The sequence below is a fragment of the Coregonus lavaretus genome (genome assembly GCF_964263955.1).
Source record: "Coregonus lavaretus genome assembly, chromosome: 7".
Taxonomy (NCBI): domain Eukaryota; kingdom Metazoa; phylum Chordata; class Actinopteri; order Salmoniformes; family Salmonidae; genus Coregonus; species Coregonus lavaretus.
In genome coordinates this window covers 13,838,212-13,860,473 of record NC_139994.1, presented here as the reverse complement: position 1 = coordinate 13,860,473, position 22,262 = coordinate 13,838,212, and the positions used below count along the sequence as shown (strand labels likewise).

The 22,262-nt window shown below is 42.9% G+C and overlaps 1 protein-coding gene across 1 annotated transcript; it reads right to left on the bottom strand.

The window, feature by feature from the left end:
- Nucleotides 1-10,980: 10,980 nt before the first annotated feature.
- On the bottom strand, nucleotides 10,981-20,468 carry cfap69 (cilia and flagella associated protein 69). The gene is made up of 19 exons (XM_084165517.1): nucleotides 20,398-20,468; nucleotides 20,137-20,313; nucleotides 19,862-20,014; nucleotides 19,324-19,501; nucleotides 19,033-19,156; nucleotides 18,832-18,880; nucleotides 18,556-18,677; nucleotides 15,547-15,778; nucleotides 15,097-15,261; nucleotides 14,832-14,947; nucleotides 14,532-14,650; nucleotides 14,357-14,438; nucleotides 14,069-14,261; nucleotides 13,196-13,336; nucleotides 12,982-13,058; nucleotides 12,565-12,762; nucleotides 12,356-12,442; nucleotides 12,154-12,258; nucleotides 10,981-11,371 (listed from the first exon to the last, which is right to left on the bottom strand). Exons 1-19 carry the CDS (start codon nucleotides 20,399-20,401, stop codon nucleotides 11,198-11,200), a joined length of 2,496 nt encoding a protein of 831 aa, XP_084021643.1. The 5' UTR covers nucleotides 20,402-20,468; the 3' UTR covers nucleotides 10,981-11,197.
- Between the last annotated feature and the right edge of the window lie 1,794 nt (nucleotides 20,469-22,262).

The following is a 22,262-nucleotide window of genomic DNA, read 5'->3' as shown; positions in this document are numbered from 1 at the left end:
CATCCCCAAAGAATGATGTTTCCACCTCCATGCTTCACGGTTGGGATGGTGTTCTTGGGGTTGTACTCATCCTTCTTCTTCCTCCAAACACGGCGAGTGGAGTTCAGACCAAAAAGCTATTTTTATCTCATCAGACCACATGACCTTCTCCCATTCCTCCTCTGGATCATCCAGATGGTCATTGGCAAACTTTTAATCCATGACGGCGTAGTGTGTTACTAATGGTTTTCTTTGAGACTGTGGTCCCAGCTCTCTTCAGGTCATTGACCAGGTCCTGCCGTGTAGTTCTGGGCTGATCCCTCACCTTCCTCATGATCATTGATGCCCCACGAGGTGAGATCTTGCATGGAGCCCGAGGGTGATTGACCGTCATCTTGAACTTCTTCCATTTTCTAATAATTGCGCCAACAGTTGTTGCCTTCTCACCAAGCTGCTTGCCTATTGTCCTGTAGCCCATCCCAGCCTTGTGCATGTCTACAATTTTATCCCTGATGTCCTTACACAGCTCTCTGGTCTTGGCCATTGTGGAGAGGTTGTAGTCTGTTTGATTGAGTGTGTGGACAGGTGTCTTTTATACAGGTAACGAGTTCAGACAGGTGCAGTTAATACAGGTAATGAGTGGAGAACAGGAGGGCTTCTTAAAGAAAAACTAACAGGTCTGTGAGAGCCGGAATTCTTACTGGTTGGTAGGTGATCAAATACTTATGTCATGCAATAAAATGCAAATTATTTAATTTTCTGGATTTTTGTTTTAGATTCCGTCTCTCACAATTGAAGTGTAACTATGATAAAAAATTACAGACCTCTACATGCTTTGTGAGTAGGAAAACCTGCAAAATCGTCAGTGTATCAAATACTTGTTCTCCCCACTGTATATATAGAGTGTGCAACTCTCTTTATTTATTTTTATAGACATGGGATCCTACCACCACATTTTTCTAAGAGGGAACTAAACTCCTTGGCAACAATACCCAGCATAAACTTCTGTAGAATCCACTTTTAGAATCTCATGTCCATGCAATTTGTTCTGCAACAATGACTGCATTCATGTTGCATATTAGTACAGGAGTTAACCAGCAAATTACAAAAAAATGCAGCCCAAAGGTACACAAATGCTGCCAACAAAGCCTCTTTTATGTAATTTTCCACTGACCACCTATTTAGAATGGTGCCCTGGTTCTTACATCACAGCGAAACCAATGAGTCCTACACTTCAAACTCAAATTCAACATTTGAGAAAGACATTGCCCATTGGAGCTTTTACAGGCAGAGAATCAAGCAAACTTCAAGTCATGATGACAGCAAAATAACAAAACCAGTGATAACCATGACATGAGACCAATCCCACAATTGAGAAATAACTTCAGAAATTCCCTGAATTTTAGGAGAAAAGTAAAATATAATCTCACAGCATGGAGTTGGAGAGCCTTGGGCAGAGAGAGAGCGAGAGCGAGAGAGCGAGAGAGAGAGAGCGAGAGAGAGAGAGCGAGAGAGAGAGAGAGAGAAGAGAGAGAGAGAGAGAGAGAGAGAGAGAGAGAGAGAGAGAGAGAGAGAGAGAGAGAGAGAGAGAGAGAGAGAGAGAGAGAGAGAGAGAGAGAGAGAGAGAGAGAGAGAGAAGTGATCCAGGAAAGGATCCAAAGGAATCCCGGTGAATCCTCACCTTCACCAAGCCCTGCAGCAGCAGCAGAACGCCCAGACACCATCCGAATCACCTGAAGAAAGTGAAATCCCGTGATACTGAGGAAGCTCCTATGTGCCCCTGGTCTTTGTACACCCCAGTCCCATCCAATGGGCTCAATGGACAGTCTCGCATAGACACACACACTCGCTCTACTGCATAAAAGACTCTTTTGTCATCCAGTCAAAAAATGTGAGGGAGAGGGGAGTGTGCTTCTGCGCAGCATGGTCCACGCTTGAAGAAACATGTATGTTAACACGCTGCAGTGGTGTTATGTAAAACTTCGGACTCCTCTCCAAAACAGGACCCTATCCAATAGGATCCACTGCAAGAAGCATTCAATGATCCCAGCAGGAAGTCATTGTAATGATTTCTAATTACGAGAACATACAGTGAGGGAAAAAAGTATTTGATCCCCTGTTGATTTTGTACGTTTGCCCACTGACAAAGAAATGATCAGTCTATAATTTTAATGGTAGGTTTATTTGAACAGTGAGAGACAGAATAACAACAAAGAAATCCAGAAAAACGCATGTCAAAAATGTTATCAATTGATTTGCATTTTAATGAGGGAAATAAGTATTTGACCCCTCTGCAAAACATTACTTAGTACTTGGTGTCAAAACCCTTGTTGGCAATCACAGAGGTCAGACATTTCTTGTAGTTGGCCACCAGGTTTGCACACATCTCAGGAGGGATTTTGTTCCACTCCTCTTTGCAGATCTTCTCCAAGTCATTAAGGTTTCGAGGCTGACGTTTGGCAACTCAAACCTTCAGCTCCCTCCACAGATTTTCTATGGGATTAAGGTCTGGAGACTGGCTAGGCCACTCCAGGACCTTAATGTGCTTCTTCTTGAGCCACTCCTTTGTTGCCTTGGCCGTGTGTTTTGGGTCATTGTCATGCTGGAATACCCATCCATGACCCATTTTCAATGCCCTGGCTGAGGGAAGGAGGTTCTCACCCAAGATTTGACGGTACATGGCCCCGTCCATCGTCCCTTTGATGTGGTGAAGTTGTCCTGTCCCCTTAGCAGAAAAACACCCCCAAAGCATACTGTTTCCACCTCCATGTTTGACGGTGGGGATGGTGTTCTTGGGGTCATAGGCAGCATTCCTCCTCCTCCAAACACGGCGAGTTGAGTTGATGCCAAAGAGCTCCATTCTGGTCACATCTGACCACAACAGTTTCACCCAGTTCTCCTCTGAATCATTCAGATGTTCATTGGCAAACTTCAGACAGCCCTGTATATGTGCTTTCTTGAGAAGGGGGACCTTGCGGGCGCTGCAGGATTTCACGGCGTAGTGTTACCAATTGTTTTCTTGGTGACTATGGTCCCAGCTGCCTTGAGATCATTGACAAGATCCTCCCGTGTAGTTCTGGGCTGATTCCTCACCGTTCTCATGATCATTGCAACTCACGAGGTGAGATCTTGCATGGAGCCCCAGGCCGAGGGAGATTGACAGTTATTTTGTGTTTCTTCCATTTGCGAATAATCGCACCAACTGTTGTCACCTTCTCACCAAGCTGCTTGGCGATGGTCTTGTAGCCCATTCCAGCCTTGTGTAGGTCTACAATCTTGTCCCTGACATCCTTGGAGAGCTCTTTGGTCTTGGCCATGGTGGAGAGTTTGGAATCTGATTGATGAATTGCTTCTGTGGACAGGTGTCTTTTATACAGGTAACAAACTGAGATTAGGAGCACTCCCTTTAAGAGTGTGCTCCTAATCTCAGCTTGTTACCTGTATAAAAGACACCTGGGAGCCAGAAATCTTTCTGATTGAGAGGGGGTCAAATACTTATTTCCCTCATTAAAATGCAAATCAATTTATAACATTTTTGACATGCATTTTTTGGTTGTTATTCTGTCTCTCACTGTTCAAATAAACCTACCATTAAAATTATAGACTGATCATTTCTTTGTCAGTGGGCAAACGTACAAAATCAGCAGGGGATCAAATACTTTTTTCCCTCACTGTATCTGCCATTTCTGGAAGACTTCTTGCATTGTATATGTTCAAATGATTGTCTGAAGGTTTTGATGTTACATAAGGACTTTCCGTTTCTATGATGTCACTATAGGTTTATCTGTGGGACATTTTTAAATAGGCCTTCTCTTTTATGGCATGACCATTCCCACTGGGCACAGACGTCAGTTTAACGTCTAGTTTTGATTTACATTTGGTTGAGTTGTCAACTAACGTGAATTCAACGTGAAATCAACAAAACATTTGACCATGTCATTGGATTTAGGAAAACAACTGGGTGAAAAAAGACTGAAATGCCCTGATGTTGATGACTTTCTGCAAATCCAATCAGTTTTCCAAGTTGATTCAACATCATCATATAGATTTTTTGGGGGTTGAAATTACATGGAAACAACATTGATTCAACCATTTTTGGCCCAGTGGGTTATAATCGTCCTTTACAGTTATAACCAATGGTGTATATAAACCCTGGATTGCTGATGCTATTTAATGGCCATTGAGAGGCTTTGAAGCCACCGGTCAGGGCATATTGACACTCCCTAGTAGGAGCAGTCCTCCATAGGAATGAATGTATTTATTTTATTTTTTATTTTATTTAACTAGGCAAGTCAGTGAAGAATTAAATTCTACAGTATTGAAATTAAATGTTTCAAGGACAAAATTACATGTATTTAAGTATTTTTTTGTTGTTGTAGTGGGGACAGTAACATCAGTAATCTAAACAAAATACACTTTAAGGATTTAAAAAAATATATATATCTTTTTATTTTTATGTTTAGCTCACATAATATAATTGAAAAGTATGCATTAAGGTGTCTATAATAGAATAAATGTGGCAAAAACGAATGTAGACATTAATAAATGCATTTCTATAGCTTCCAAAATATTTTTTACAACGGTGGGGGAGTGTGAAGATGGAGGCACGGTGGCCTCAACACAGCGCCCAGTTAGTCGTCTAGTGTATATCATTTATTGTCACGATCGTCTGGGTAAGGAGTAGTAGACCAAGGCGCAGCGTGTGAAATAAACATGACTTTATTTAATTAAAGTTCCTAAATATAAACAAAACACGATTCGTGAAGTTCACGGTTAAACATACCGTCACGGAACAAAAACCCACAACCCCAAGGTGAAAACACACAGTATAAATATGGCTCCCAATCAGAGATAACGAGCCGACAGCTGACACTCGTTACCTCCGATCGGGAGTCACTCAATACAAACATACAACAACCTAGAAATAGACACAACAGAACTACCAACATTGAACTAAACACATAGAATGCACACACCCTGGCTCAACATAACGAGTCCCAGAACCAGGGTGTGACAGTACCCCCCCCTAAAGGCGCGGACTGTGACCGCGCCTCAAAAACCCCAAACAGGGGAGGGCTGGGCGGGCATACCTCCTCGGTGGCGGTTCTGGCTCCGGCCTAGACCACCACCCTCCGATACACCCCCCACAGTACCCCTGGTCCTGTCTAGCCCCGCTGGCCGGAGCCGGACTGACGACACGCGCTCCTGGCATGGTGCGTGGAACAGGAATGGACCGGAATGGGCTGGCGACGCGCACCACAGACCTGGTGCGGAGAGCAGGAACGAGCCGGACAGGGCTGACGACGCACCCCGTAGGCCTGGTGCGTGGAGGAGGAACGGACCTTACCAGGCTGACTTCTCGCACCCCTGGCTTTGTGCGTGGAGGAGGAACGGGCCTTACCAGGCTGACTTCTCGCACCCCTGGCTTTGTGCGTGGAGGAGGAACGGGCCTTACCAGGCTGACTTCTCGCACCCCTGGCTTAGTGCGAGTGGCAGGAACAGGCCGGACCGGGCTGGCGACGCGCACCGTAGGTTTGGTGCGAGTGGCCGGAACAGGCCGGGTCGGGCTGGCGACGCGCACCGTAGACTTGGTGCGGGTGGCAGGAACAGGCCGGACCGGGCTGGCGACGCGCACCGTAGGTTTGGTGCGAGTGGCAGGAACAGGCCGGGTCGGGCTGGCGACGCACACCGTAGACTTGGTGCGGGTGGCAGGAACAGGCCGGACCGGGCTGGCGACGCGCACCGTAGGTTTGGTGCGAGTGGCAGGAACAGGCCGGGTCGGGCTGGCGACGCACACCGTAGACTTGGTGCGGGTGGCAGGAACAGGCCGGACCGGGCTGGCGACGCGCACCGTAGACTTGGTGCGGGTGGCAGGAACAGGTCTGGCAGGGCTGTCGACGCACACCGTAGACTTGGTGCGGGGAGCAGGACTGGGCCGGACAGGGCTGGCGACGCACCCCGTAGGCTTAGTGCGTAGAGCAGGGACAGGCCGGGCTGGGCTGGCGACGCGCACTGTCCATTTGGTGCGAGGGGTCGTAACAGGCCGGACCGTACTGGGGACACACACCACTGGCTCTACCCCGGGAACTGGAACGGGCCGGACCGGACTGGTAATACACCCCAGTACCACTCGCCGTGCCTCTACATCTCCTCTCCCTACTTTGACCAGTAGCCCCCGTAACCTGGTGGCCTTTTGAATTCGCCCCTTCTCTGCCTCCGTCAGCCCCGTCGTCCATGCCCTGTGCCCCCCCCTAAAAATTTCTTGGGGGTGCCTCTCGTCCCTCCGACGCTGCTCCCACATCCAGGCTGCCGACTCCTGGACACGCTGCTTGGTCCTTTGATGGTGGGTTTTTCTGTCACGATCGTCTGGGTAAGGAGTAGTAGACCAAGGCGCAGCGTGTGAAATAAACATGACTTTAATTAAAGTTCCTAAATATAAACAAAACACGATTCGTGAAGTTCACGGTTAAACATACCGTCACGGAACAAAAACCCACAACCCCAAGGTGAAAACACACAGTATAAATATGGCTCCCAATCAGAGATAACGAGCCGACAGCTGACACTCGTTACCTCCGATCGGGAGTCACTCAATACAAACATACAACAACCTAGAAATAGACACAACAGAACTACCAACATTGAATTAAACACATAGAATGCACACACCCTGGCTCAACATAACGAGTCCCAGAACCAGGGTGTGACATTTATAAAGCATAGACCCCTTTCTGTGTTTGCTTACATTGCTGCAAGAGGGTGATGTGCGCAAGTTGGTGCTAGAACAGGGGTGTCAAACTCATTTTAGCTCAGGGGCCACATGGAGGAAAATCTATTCCCAAGTGGGCCGGACCGGAAAAATCATGGTATATATAACTTTAAAAAAACAACTTCAGATTGTTTTCTTTGTTTTAATACGATCAACATACAACATAAAGCTGGAGCCTGAGGACAGTGTGTCCAAAATAGTACAAGCACAACATCACTATTAATCATAAAACACGTCAAGTTTATTTGAAAATTCTAAAGAAAAAGAACACACAAACACACAATGCCTCAGTGATTAACAGAACTGTTTCACAGATCACAGAACTATATCAGGGTGTCATTTCTCAGGCAGAAATGTAGATAAAAAATAATGAAATCCTGTTCCCCAAACAAGTGCAAGAACCACAGAGTCAAGAATAGGTTAAATATACAAATAAAATAAAATCAATTAAAAACAATAGCACATCAACATAAAAACATATAAACATAAAGCTGGAGCCTGAGGACAGTGTCCAAAAGCACAACATCACTATTAATCATAAAACACCTCAAGTTATTTGAAAGTTCTGAGGACAAAGAACACACAAACACACAATGCCTCAGTGATTCACAGAAGTATATCACAGATCACAGAACTATATCAGGGTGTCATTTCTCAGGCAGAAATGTAGATAAAAATAATGAAATCCTGTTCCCCAAACAAATGCAAGAATCACAGAGTCAAGAATAGGTTAAATATACAAATAAAATAAAATCAATTAAAAACAATAGCACATCAACATAAAAACATATAAACATAAATCTGAAAGCGTTGCTCAAACTCCCGTAACAGTCCCGTTATTTTATCTTTGAACCGCTTCATGTCTGCCACATGTTGGGTCGCGCACACATTTTTCAGACAGGGGAAGTGAGCTGCATCACCACCGGCAAGTTGCGTCTCCCACAATGACAGCTTCAACTTGAAAGAACGTATGCTGTCATAATACTGCGTGACAACTTTGTTGCGCCCTTGCAGCTGTTTGTTCAAGTTATTCAGGTGCTCTGTAACATCCACCATAAATGCAAGGTCCTGCATCCATTCTGCGGAATGAAATTCTAACACTGGTTTGCCCTTTTCTTCCATGAACTGTTCAATTTCTTCTCGTAAATCAAAGAAACGCCTCAGCACAGCACCTCGGCTTAACCATCTTACCTCAGTGTGGTATGGCAGGCCATAGATGTGGTCTTTCTCTCTGAGAAGGCTGTCAAACTGACGGGGATTCAGGCTTCTGGATCGGATTAAATTAACAGTTTGGATGACCACCTTCATGACGTTATCCATCTTTAATGACTTGCAACACAAAGCCTCCTCGTGCAAAATACAGTGAAAAGTCAAAAAATCACGTCCTCCATTTGCAGATTGCACTTTCTCTCTGAACTTTGTCACAACGCCTGCTTTTTTCCCGATCATTGAGGGCGCACCATCTGTAGCCAGGCTGACAGCGCGGGACCAGTCCACTCCGACCCTGTCCAGCGCGCCGACGAGTGCGGTAAAAATATCAGCTGCTGTCGTTGTATCTGTCATCGGCACCAACTCCACGAACTCCTCGGTGACGGTCAATGTGTCATCAACTCCGCGGATGAAAATGGCCAGTTGTGCAACATCTGTAATGTCCGTGCTTTCATCAATTGCAACCGAAAACGCAATAAATGACTTTACTTTTTGCTTCAACTGGCTGTCCAAATCCACTGAAAGATCGGAAATCCTGTCTGCAACTGTGTTTCTTGTCAGGCTGATATTTGCAAAAGCCTGCCGCTTTTCAGGGCACACAATCTCCACTGCCTACATCATGCATGTTTTTACAAATTCACCCTCACTAAATGGTTTTGAAGCCACTGCGATTTCATTAGCAATGAGGTAGCTAGCTTTCACTGCAGCGTCACTGATGTCTCGGCTGTGAGTAAACACAGACTGCTGTTTCTTCAGACCCGCCAACAGTTCATTCACCTTCTCTCATCTCCGCTGTCCTTGAAAATTGTCATATTTGTCGGCATGAAGACTCACATAGTGGCGACGAAGGTTATATTCTTTCAGCACTGCAACATGCTCTGAACACACCAAACATACAGCTTTCCCATTCAATTCCGTGAATAAATAGGATGACCATTTTTCTTGGAACACTCTGCACTCTGCGTCCACTTTTCTCTTTTTTGACAGAGACATATTGGGGCAATGAGGGTGCCAAAGCACATAATGTTAAAACTAGAAGCCGTAATAAATATCGCGGGCAAAACAAAGTAGCTCATTGGCTGCACGTGCTTGATCTACTTGCTCTGCCCCGGTATAAACAGTTTGCTTGCTTAACACAATTGCTATCCAGTGGACGCAATTGGAACAGCAGTTTATTTTATTGAAAAATTGCAGCGCATTTTTATACTTTACAACAAACAAACAAACAAAAAAAAAGTTTTTTTTTTTTCTTTTTTCGAAATCATCTCGCGGGCCGGATTAAACCCGTTTGCGGGCCTCATCCGGCCCGCGGGCCCTACGTTTGACACCCCTGTGCTAGAACAAATAGAACTCCACCAAAAAAAGCCTCTATTTACATGTTGCTTATGAGTGCATTTCACACTACTTTTGGATTATAATTGGATTTTAAGGCTCGTGTAAATGTCCTGCTTAATATAATGTTTGTGTCATCATCGCAAATCAACTGCATTATATATATTTTTTAAACACTTCAACCAGTAAAATGGCTCTTTGGCTTTTGCTAAAGCCTATATCAATGAGCGTTAGCATTCTAGCTAACAACTACTGCATCCAAAATAGTTATTTTGCAAAGATCACACACAAATATAATCTTTGCGACTGTTCAAGCAAGAATCAAAACATCATTGTAAGCAGATGAGAACCCCCAAAAGTTATTTTGTTTAGAAGTAATGAAAACGTGAATCTAGGCTATGTTGAATGGGCGCAGATGGCGATGGCTTTCTTACTGCCACGAAGAGTCACGCGCATCTGTGCGTGATGTCAGAGTGTTGTGTACTGGAAAGGGGTCTATAACCTTCCATTATGTGGATTTTTAAAAATCTTCATCCAACACATCCATAACTAGTTGCCTGACCACAGCACAACCAAAGACATTTCCTTTATGGAAACAATATTTTCAAACCAAAGAAAAGCAGGAAAGTGCCATCTTCCCCAACTTGACACACTAGTTGCCTTGTTTCATGTGGGTCTTTGTCCACAGTCTGCAGAATACAAACATGTGTTTTGTCACGTTCAGTTTGGCCACAAAAGCCAGTCAATTCGGTGGGGGAGGGGAAGATAGACTACAGATTGTTGATTGTGGCCTCCTAAATGACTTCATTCGTCAGTCTGCACACTCAGTAAACTGAAACATGATTGTCAAAAGCAGATGCTGGTAACATATTGGTCTTGATGTAAACTGCTAATTGCATCACAAAATAGTTTATACCATCACAAAACACGTGAGCACCAAATGGCCCACAGAACCATAAAACAATTATAAACGAATTATTTGGTCCTAAAGTGAGAATTATTTAGGGCAATACATTTATAGTAAAACAGAGACACAAACCTTCAGTGAACAGTTTTCTGCAGGCTCTTTACAGAATCAGTTTTCTTTCCTGTTAGACTTGAGTAATGATGACTGCAAAATATAATAAAGTAAATTAAAAGAAACTGATAGGCAAAGACTATCTGATGTCTCTCAAATGTAATTTAAGTCAAGGTAAGAAAGCTAGGTTTGTAACTGAAAACACAAAAATATGGACATTTACTTACCACCAATGAATAACCTTCAACAATAACAGGATGGCAGGCTGTAATTTATACTGAAATATTTTACTTATATTCTTCAAATATCTAATAGGAAATTACTTATCCAAATATTCACAGAAATATAAGCACACAACCACAGTAAATGGTTCAAGAACTACATGCACTTTGGTTTTTAAGCATCTTTGAGATTATCTGTATAAAGAAAAGCGCTATATAAAAGAAATAGATTATTATTATAATAAATTAGCAGGTTATGTATGCAGACACTAAAGTAGAATCTTCATCATAAAATGTATCTCTGACATCACAAATGAAACACCTTCTGCACTGAAGGTCACAATGAGGCGATGTTCTCACAAATGATTGTGAATCCAGTCGATTGCTACATCACTATTTAAATATTGATAAATTCCACACAAAAAATCAGTCATAAACACAATGACAAAATTCAGTTACGGCACAATTTTAATTATTTCAAATCTGTTTAATCCATCCATTAATACCTGTTCCTAGTAGATACTAGTAGTCTAATTTTGATTGTTCATGCTGGATTGATGAATTATTTTCTTTATTTTCACTCTCAAGCTAACACACCAAATTGTATATGGAGACCTGTAGTAAAAAGTAAACAAACACTGAGCAAAGCTATAAGAGGACGTGGAGTATTTATTTGACTGAAACGGTGTTGAAATACTCTGGGTCCTCAGTGGCAGGGGGGAGTTTCCTCAGGGCTCCACCCTGGATGGACACCCTCTCCAGGGCCAGCTCTGTGTTGGCCAGGGGCCCTCCCGTCAGGTGGGCTGGAGTGCTCTCCACAGTCATCACACGCCCACAGAATTTCTGAAACAACACACACATGCCCCCGAGGTGCCTTAATGCTATTATAATAATAATAATATGCCATTTAGCAGACGCTTTTATCCAAAGCGACTTACAGTCATGCGTGCATACATTTTTGTGTATGGGTGGTCCCGGGGATCGAACCCACTACCCTGGCGTTACAAGCGCCGTGCTCTACCAGCTGAGCTACAGAGGACCATATATACCATGGAGTATATATGTATATATATACGTGTATATATACGAGTATATATAGTATATATATACGTGGAGTGCCAGGACAAAGCCCATAGCCGTGGTATATTGGCCATATATCACAAACCCCAGAGGTGCCTTAATGCTATTATAAACTGGTTACCAACGTAATTAGAGCAGTAAAAATAATTGTTTTGTCATACACGTGGTATACCCCTGATATACCACGCCTTTTAGCCAATCAGCATTCAGGGCTCGACCACCCAGTTTATAATCATTATAAACTGGGTGGTTCGAGCCCTGAATGCTGATTGGCTGATATCCGTGGTATATCAGACCGTATACCATCGGTATGACAAAACATTTATTTTTACTGCTCTAATTATGTTGGTAAACAGTTTATAATATCATTAAGGCACCTCTGGGGTTTGTGATATATGGCCAATATACCACGGCTATGGGCTGTGTCCAGGCACTCCACGTTGCGTAGTGCATAAGAACAGCCCTTAGCCGTGGTATATTAGCCATATACCACACCCCCTTGCTTAAATATAGTACAGTATAATATCTGCATCACAAGGACTTACTGTAATTTGTAAGCCAGGGATGTGTGTAGGATGGAATATTGCTTCCTTATGCTTTGGTTTAGGTCTGGAAGAGTCAATAGATATTTCCTGATGCTCTTTTGTCTCCTGAAATAGAAATGGATAAAGTAATAAATCACAAAGTCTTCTCTACAAATATCACTTTCAAAGAAAGATTAAGAGCTAGAGGCAGATATAGGCTAACCTTTAAAATCTTGTAGTTTGATGTCTTTGCCACAAAATGCTCCCAAGACTGGGCTGTAAGCTCCTGCTGTTTCCAGTTGGAACTTATCTATGAAATGAAGAAATAAACATAATAATTTAGTCAGACCGTAATTATTTTAGAGCCCTTTCACACATTGGGGCCATTTAACCCCAGCTGTTATAATGTTGTGCACGCTCACACACACACACCTCTGTGTACATGTGTTTCTCCTCACTGACGTCCACCTTGTCCTGTTGCTCCAGCATGCTGCTCTGCTGTGTGGTGACTCTCCTGGCTGTGTCCTCTGTCATCTTAGCGATAGTATCCAGGGCCTCTTCGTCAGGTGTGACTGGTCTCACTCCCTCCAGGCTCAACTCTCTGGAGATCTCATCCCACACCTCGCCAACCTATTGAGACAGCTTACCGTTCAAAAATGCTTAACAGTTTTTCCTCATTATTTGACATGTATTTTTTTCTTATTGTCTTTGTCAGTTTGACACTGTTTCTGACTGTTTTTCCTTGTCATTTTAAACTGATACGGATATCATATCACGCTTATTTGTGTGTGACTGACCTGTTATAAGTGTACATTCTAGGATAGGCTAAGAGAGGACACAAATGGTCACCTTAAAGTCCAGATATCTGGTGACAATGCTTAGAGTGATATAATCCTCAGTTGACAATCCAGGCAGGGCTTCAAAACCTGAAATCAGAAGCCTTATTTTACCGAAGGAAACATCAACTCACAAACACACATTACTGTAAAGCATAAATTTGTAATAATTTCAACATTTCAGGCTGTAATCCGTTCCTTGAAAATAGTAGTCAATTGTCCTTTACCAAGTTTACAGAAGACAGAGTAGATCTTGGAGCGAAGGTTCTCAGACACATCCATCACTGCAGCACTAGGCCTGTTAGCAGGCAGTGACACCTGGGCATCCTCCTCCTCTTGGTAATAACACAGAATAGGCTTCTTGGGATCTAGCCATTAAATAGAAAAAAAAAGAAAAAAAAGGTTCTAGCTTTAGTAGTTTAGTAGTAGGATGTTATTGTGACTCCATTATGGGTGCGCTCGTAAATTTGCTCTGGCTATCTACTCCGATTTCAGAGCACTCTCGTCTGAGTGTGCCAGAATGCAGAATAACTGATGAATTTACGAACGCTCAACACCCATTGAATATGGCCGGTGTAGGTAAACGTTGGCAAAGAAAGTGTAATTAAATTGTTGCCAGCAGCACAGTTACAGTCACCAACGCTCTGGATAACATGAAAACAGCCTAATCAGCTCTGCTAGGACGAGTAAAATGGTCAGAGTGAGGTTGTTCTCTCATTTGTGTCTGGAAGTAGCTAGCAAGCTAGCCAACGTTAGCCAGTTAAATTAGGTGCTTGACTGCCGTTGTGAGGTCAGAACGCTCAGATCAACCCTACTCCTCGGCCAGAGCGTCCAGTGTGCGCTCTGAACGCTCTGAGAGCGAAACGCTCTGAATTTACGAACGGACAATCTGACAACGCTCTGAATTTACGAACGCCCAGAGCGTACTCTGAGCGCACTCTGGCACTCCAGATTGAATTTACGAACACACCCTATGAAACAGAGGCAACATTTACTGTACTAGTCAAAGAGTATTGACCTCACTGCATAGCATTTCACTGTCATTGTGTGACTGTTAACAGCAGTAACCCCACTTAATGAGAGTGATACCATGGACTCACCTGAGATCCTTCCATAGAGGTCTCTGCTCACCCCCAGCTCTGCCTCCTCCTGCCTCCAGAGCTGTAAGAGGAGCCCCGAGGTGGTCAGGCCCTTTTGCCCTCTCCAGGCCAGGATGTGAGACATCGTCTTGGGGTTGTCACACAGCTCCAGCAGGGTTCCAAGGACCACGTTCTGCATGTTCCTAGGGCTCGACTGCAGGTAAGATGGGTTCAGAAATTCAACATGGTGCAGCAGAAAATTCTTGCTTGAGCTACTCCTAAGGATGCCACACCAAATAGTGTACTTACATGAAGCAAGTCAAGCAGAAGGAAAATGCCTTCTTTTTCCAAAAACACGTCTTCTGTGGTGTAGCATCCAACGATACAGGACCTACAGTAAAGAAATAGCCCACAAATGAGAACATACAGTACAAGAGTCGCAGATGGAAGAACGAAACTCTGACATATTGGTAAGTGAACTGACCAGACACAATCCACGGTGGAGAGGATGAGTTTGTTGTGTCCCAGGCCGCTGTAGAACTTCTCAGTGCTCATCTTGAGGAAATGCACCGTCATCTCAACTCCCTCCGAGCCAAACAATTCCTGAGGCATATAATAGCGTGGAGTTATACCCATTTTAGTCTCCATTTATATTCAATGAAAGCGAAAACATCAAAGCGCATTGATGCTTCTTAACTGCTGTTATGAGGGTAAGTAACACATCATTCTCCAATATCCTATTTGAAGATGATGTTGTGATCAAGGTTCCTGATCTTAGTTTTACCTTTCTGTGTGGATCGTTCTCACAGAGTGCTGACAGGATTAGCTGAATGTCAGCCTTGATCTCCAAGGTAATAACATCCTCCTCCTCAGGACTCCCCTCCATCTGCATAATGATCCCTGAGAAAGTTGTGCTCAATATTATAGACAACACAGATGTTCAGATAATTGCCTTTTATGAGACTTTGTGAAGCTTGCATTTGGAATCAAAATCAAAATATCCAACACAGCTGCAATATTCCAAAACGGGAGGTTCCGCCTGTCATTACCAAGCAGTTGGCTGATGGCTCCTTGATCAAAGAGGTCCTGGTTGATTGCTTCGTTGCCTAGGGACGCCATGGATCTCAGCAGCCTCACACAGTAACGCATCTGAGCCTTCTTACTGCCCCTCCCTCCAGTGCCATGGAAACTATGGCCCTGTCCAAAGTAGGCATCTGTTGGGCATAAACAATGATGTGATGCAAACAACAGTTGCAGATCAAACCAAGTGACCAATTTCAAGTTCCATTAAATTCATAGCTAAGTCATCATAAGTGGCCAAACAAATGTTTATGAGGTACCACTCTTTGAATTATTCCCACCATACAAGCCAAAGATATGAAATTAAGAACATTGTTTTGGAGAAGTCCATCTGCAACTAACGTCGTCTACACACCACTACTTCTGTTCAACTCCTGCCCCAGTTTGCAGTAAGTTCCTGGTGTGTCCCCTCTCCTCACCTCGCTCAGTGCACCACTCCAGCAGCAGAAGAAGGCAGGTGTTTCCCTGACAGGTCATGTAGTCATCCAGCATCAGTGGAGCCACGGTGGCCAGAGTGGCCAGAGCCTGCAGCTGCAGCTCCTCCTGCTGGACAGGGGTCCAGTTGCGTGGCCCTGACTGGCCCTCTGGAGGAGCAGCAGTGGGCTTCACCAGGTGGAGCAGGGCCAGGACAACATGGCCCTCTTTGAACAGCTGGTAGACACAAACATCATGTATGAAGTTACAGTTTATAACGCATTAAAAACTAAATAGTCAGAAAGTATTAATCATTGTACTCTGGAATGAATGAAAGAATGAATGAAAGAATTAATGAAAGAATGAATGAATGAATGAAGAAAATAAATGTGTCAAATCGTCAGTTAGTAAATAAGGTTATCCAAACAATACTTATATCCCTAGAGCAGTAAAAAAAAAAAATACATACACGCATATATATATATATATATATATATATATACACACACACACACACACACACACACACATACACATATACATATATACATACATATATATATATATACATACATACATACATACATACATAACATACAGTGGGGGAAAAAAGTATTTAGTCAGCCAACAATTGTGCAAGTTCTCCCACTTCAAAAGATGAGAGAGGCCTGTAATGTTCATCGTAGGTACACGTCAACTATGACAGACAAATTGAGAAAAAAAATCCAGAAAATCACATTGTAGGATTTTTAATGAATTTATTTTCAAATTATGGTGGAAAATAAGTATTTGGTCACCTACAAACAAGCAAGATTTCTGGCTCTCACAGACCTGTTGTCACGGTTTCGGCCGAGGCGGCCCCTCCTCCTTGTTCGGGCAGGTTTCGGCGGTCGTCGTCTCCGGAGTACTAGCTGCCACCGTTCTATGTTTCATGTTTGATTGGTTTTGTCTGTTTGTCACACCTGTTTTGTGTTATGTCTCATTAAGCACCCTATTTAGTTCCTTGTTGTGAGTTTAGGTGTTGTGTGTAATTGTTCCCGTTGTCATGTTGTTGCGCTACCCGTTTCGGTGCGCTATTTGTAGCTTTCCTCCTTGTTTATTTTAGGAGAGGATTTTCGCACATGTTTTGTGCGCTCGTTTGTTTACGCCTGTGTGCGCTTTTCTCGCCTCCGGGCTGTTTGGATTGTATTTTTGTGTGCTCTACTAAAAGTCTTTGTTGGACTTAACTTCTGCGTCCTGCGCCTGATTCCACACCACACCAATCTACAGCAACACCTGACACCTGTAACTTCTTCTTTAAGAGGCTCCTCTGTCCTCCACTCGTTACCTGTATTAATGGCACCTGTTTGAACTTGTTATCAGTATAAAAGACACCTGTCCACAACCTCAAACAGTCACACTCCAAACTCCACTATGGCCAAGACCAAAGAGCTGTCAAAGGACACCAGAAACAAAATTGTAGACCTGCACTAGGCTGGGAAGACAGAATCTGCAATAGGTAAGCAGCTTGGTTTGAAGAAATCAACTGTGGGAGCAATTATTAGGAAATGGAAGACATACAAGACCACTGATAATCTCCCTCGATCTGGGGCTCCACGCAAGATCTCACCCCGTGGGGTCAAAATGATCACAAGAACGGTGAGCAGAAATCCCAGAACCACACGGGGGGACCTAGTGAATGACCTGCAGAGAGCTGGGACCAATGTAACAAAGCCTACCATCAGTAACACACTACGCCGCCAGGGACTCAAATCCTGCAGTGCCAGACGTGTCCCCCTGCTTAAGCCAGTACATGTCCAGGCCCGTCTGAAGTTTGCTAGAGTGCATTTGGATGATCCAGAAGAGGATTGGGAGAATGTCATATGGTCAGATGAAACCAAAATAGAACTTTTTGGTAAAAACTCAACTCGTCGTGTTTGGAGGACAAAGAATGCTGAGTTGCATCCAAAGAACACCATACCTACTGTGAAGCATGGGGGTGGAAACATCATGCTTTGGGGCTGTTTTTCTGCAAAGGGACCAGGACAACTGATCCGTGTAAAGGAAAGAATGAATGGGGCCATGTATCGTGAGATTTTGAGTGAAAACCTCCTTCCATCAGCAAGGGCATTGAAGATGAAACGTGGCTGGGTCTTTCAGCATGACAATGATCCCAAACACACCGCCCGGGCAACGAAGGAGTGGCTTCGTAAGAAGCATTTCAAGGTCCTGGAGTGGCCTAGCCAGTCTCCAGATCTCAACCCCATAGAAAATCTTTGGAGGGAGTTGAAAGTCCGTGTTGCCAGCGACAGCCCCAAAACATCACTGCTCTAGAGGAGATCTGCATGGAGGAATGGGCCAAAATACCAGCAACAGTGTGTGAAAATCTTGTGAAGACTTACAGAAAACGTTTGACCTGTGTCATTGCCAACAAAGGGTATATAACAAAGTATTGAGAAACTTTTGTTATTGACCAAATACTTATTTTCCACCATAATTTGCAAATAAATTCATTAAAAATCCTACAATGTGATTTTCTGGATTTTTTCCCCTCATTTTGTCTGTCATAGTTGACGTGTACCTATGATGAAAATTACAGGCCTCTCTCATCTTTTTAAGTGGGAGAACTTGCACAATTGGTGGCTGACTAAATACTTTTTCCCCCCACTGTATACGGATTAATAAATACAGAAAAATGAAACAGAAGGCATTTGAACCCAATCTGGCACAAAGAGAAGATTCATGTGGGAGACAAGCCTATACAATCTATATACACACACGTACCATTTACCACATATCATTTAATTATAGGTAGCCCTTTTTATTTTATTCCAGGCTTCATCTAAATATTCTACAAACGGAAATACACAAAAAAACATTTCAGTTTCTCCTCATTGCTCAGCCACATAATGTCAGGGTATATCTGGTGTGCTTTCTGGAATAAGAGCACGTTTTTCAGACTATCAATGGCAGACTAACGTTATATAATGCAGCTAATCGATCGTTCACATTATGGAAGTAAAATACTAACTCACCTGCAGAGCAGATAAATCTTTTGACATGACAACAACCAGATTTAGTAGCAACCTTTTCATCTCAAAATCTTCATTGTTATAGGATAGCTTGAGGTTGCGGACCAACGGGTTGTGACTCTTGACTTGGATACAAAGAAAAAGAATGTCAAAATAGTTCATGACCATTCCAACTTTATTTGGAAGATAAAATGAAACAGATTTACTTTATAATGCATAAATAATTATCACTACTTACAAACACATCATCATTTATATATGAAGCAAAAAGAGGCTTACGTTCTGGAAATGTAACAAAAAGAATGAGCTGCTTGGCAAATAAACTCTCCTGTAAATGAGGACAACCACTGATGAGAAGACAAAGAAATATCCATAACGTGATGCTTGAGGTGTGGTTAAGGAGTCTGGTATGATTATTGACAATTCATTACATTCCTGTTATTCACTTATTGCATTGATTTAGTAATGCACTCTGCTTACAATGAGTGGAGATTTAGGGTTTTCAGCTATGAGAGTTGTGATCACCAGTAGATCATTCCTGAGTTGGAGGTCATAATGTCGAAAGCCATTCAACAGCTGGTGCAAAAATGCCTCTTTCAGAACCCTATGTTTGAGACAATAATAATCATAGTACTTCATTTTCCCTTCACATATTACACAGTTAATTTGTCATATGGTTGTAAACACTTATTCAATGTGAGTACTGTTTATTGCACTCACTCATGCAGAATGTGAATGAGCTCTTTAAAAATGTAGGTAAAAGTCACATACATAATACAGTCCATGTTGCTGAGTTGAGATGTAACCTCCTCTTTGCAACCTCTCTCCAGCAAGTTCCACAGGATCTCCGAGGAGCGAAACAGGACTTGTCCTGATGGGTCTGGCTCATTCATATGGAAACAGATCTGCTGTGCCCCCTGTGCCTTTAACATTAGGCTACAGTTCACATCTGTGTACAAAACATACATGTGACTGTAGGAGGTGGAATGAATAGAGAATGACTCCTTGACATTGACAGAGGTAAACTGTAAGTTACTGCTATGATTGGTCCTTCTTTAAAGAGCTACATTATCTCAAGAGCTACTTTCTCTGATGAAGGATGAAGGGCTCTGGTCAAAGGTAGTGCACTATACAGGGAATAGGGTGCCATTTGTAGTCTCCCTAGGCAGATGGGTAGCCTCCCACATTACCAATGTTCTGACTTTCCCTAGGTCTGGGATTTCTGAGACTATGCCATTTGGGACACATACAGAAACTAATTCACCAGTCCTTTATAGCAATTAATGTTTGAATTGCATTTGTTATTTACCAGAGGAGCTGGAGAGCATCTGAAGGGTCTGCAGGATCTGGAGCTTGACTGCAGGCTGGTTCTCCAGGAGGGCCATGGACAGGACCAGAGTCTCAGCCAGCCCACTCTGCTCCAACAGCTGCACCCTGTAGCCTAGGCTGGTAGGGTGGAGTCCTACAGAAAATAGGATATTATAACAGAAAACAAGGTGAATATTTCTGTGAAGTGGTACGCTATTCCAGACAGGTGAATGTCTTAGAACGAACATAACCACAATATCATTGAAAATGGCTCACTCATTGAATGTTTAGAGAATCTGTGAGAGGGATCAGCTGGCTTTGAGGCAGCCGCAAGCTTTGAAAGACTGTCCACACCGTCCACACTGTGTGTTGATGTCCCAGAGCTGTATAAGGATACAATAGAGCGGCAGATTTGGTTCCTCACTTCAGCATTTGGCACCCTCATCAGAAACCCTGCAGACATAAAATAAATTGGTATCACCTTTGAATGACCATAGATGCTTGTATGACCACAGCAGCACTGCATGTGTTACGTACCCATTTGAGAGAGTGATTCTTTGACAGTCTGTGCGTAGGTCACTTCATCAGAGGTCTTTTCCTTTAGAAAGGGAAGCCTAAGTAATACAAGTTACAGTCTGTAAGCTTTTATTTGGTTTGAATAAGCAAGAACAACCGATTGAACAAGCAACAACAACAACTTACCTACAAATCTTCAGTAAGTCACATAGCACTGAAGTATATTCAGGGTGATCTCTGGACTTCTCAGCACAGATATTTAAAATCTTGAAAACGTCGGCCAGCTCTTTCAAAAGCTTGACAAATTAATTTTAAGTACAAATAAGCATGTGAAGAAGTAGACTAACTATGGAAATAATGGTGTCTATAAATACCCCATGGAGACATGCAATGTGTCATAACTATAATTATTTCTGGGCAAGAAAAATGCTGAACCAAACAATTTTTTGCTGGTAATTGGGATCTAGGGACGTCTACATTTGGGACTCTGAGGACATGACAATGCCTAAAAACATAGCCATATCTATTTCCAAAACATCATTAGGGGATATGAGTCAGAAGAGTTTACACCATGGCAAAATTAGTTCTGAACAAGAAAATAATCAATCAACTGATTGAAGTCAAGTAAAAGTCAGGTAAGAAGGATACAAAGCCTTTTTGACATCTCTTCACTACTTTCTTCAACGCAAAAATATGTCTCTCTTTCAAAGTAGCCTGAAGCAGAGATAGAAATGTTGATTATCATTTGGAAATTCCATTGGATGAATAATAATCAATAGCTATTGATAGTTTAATGATTTTGTTGACAATATTTATCACTTACTGCTAAAGGATCCTCAAGAAAATGTATCACACGACTGAGTTCAATAGGTTTAATGAGAACCTGAAAAAGCACATGAATGCATTTGATGAATTCACATGAATCCAGATTTATAAGACAAAGTTAACCATTATTTGAAATGCATGACAAAGTAGTTTAAAACATGTCAAAGTAGAAAAATAGAAATAATTTACCTGCTGTTTCTCTTGATCATTGTCTTTTGCTATATGTTTGATAACTGGGATCGCAGGTTTTCTTCGATGCACTTTTGCTTTCGAGCCAGTTGAAGTTGTCAAATAACTTTTAGTCATTGCAGCCTCTGATGCAATCATTGCAAACGCGTTTGTGCAAAAATACCTGCTTTACAGAGTTCCGCGTGTACAACTGAAGGTTTTCAGCTAGTTGACATAACAAACATCGCAAATACATGGAAGAAAATAACTATAGTCGATGCCTCTCACAAAAACACCTGCTTCTGTGTTGGCTTCTGGACCAACCTATTTGCGCGTGTATCCGTTACTATGGTTATCTCCCTACTACGGCAAACAGAAGATACCACATTTCGAAACGCCCACTTTTCCCGTTCTGACACACTGGGAAGTGGGTTTTTGGTGACAACTTCGCCTTTATTTCCTCGACAGAATAACGACAACAAAGACAGATTGATAACAAGTCATTCTTACAATCGTCTCAAACAAAGGAATAAACCCTGAATCGGAGAGAGAGCACAGTCAGCAATGCTGACAGATGCAGGTTAGTGCGCATCTATCCAAATTGCACGCATCTGTTAGTTGTGGGAAGCTGAGTAATGATCAATTAGGCAGCAGGTTAGCTTCATGTTGGCAATCTCTATTACTATAATCAAAGATTTTTTAATAACTAAACCTCATTGCTCGGTCATTGCTCGGTCTGTCCCTGTGTTTTCATATTAGCCTAGAAAGCCGATAGTGGGCGCTAGATCTGCACTATCTGGCCTCCTTGTAGCTCAGTTGGTAAGAGTATGGCGCTTGCAACGCCAGAGTTGTGTGTTCGATTCCCACGGGGGGCCAGTATGAAAATGTATGCG

Excerpts from the sequence above, each read along its gene's own strand:
- cfap69 (XM_084165517.1), bottom strand. Across the intron at positions 15,262-15,546 it reads GGAGTGGTGCACTGAGCGAG|ATGCCTACTTTGGACAGGGC; the intron begins GTGAGGAGAGGG and ends TATGCCCAACAG. Across the intron at positions 13,059-13,195 it reads CTCTGTCTTCTGTAAACTTG|GTTTTGAAGCCCTGCCTGGA; the intron begins GTAAAGGACAAT and ends TTCTGATTTCAG.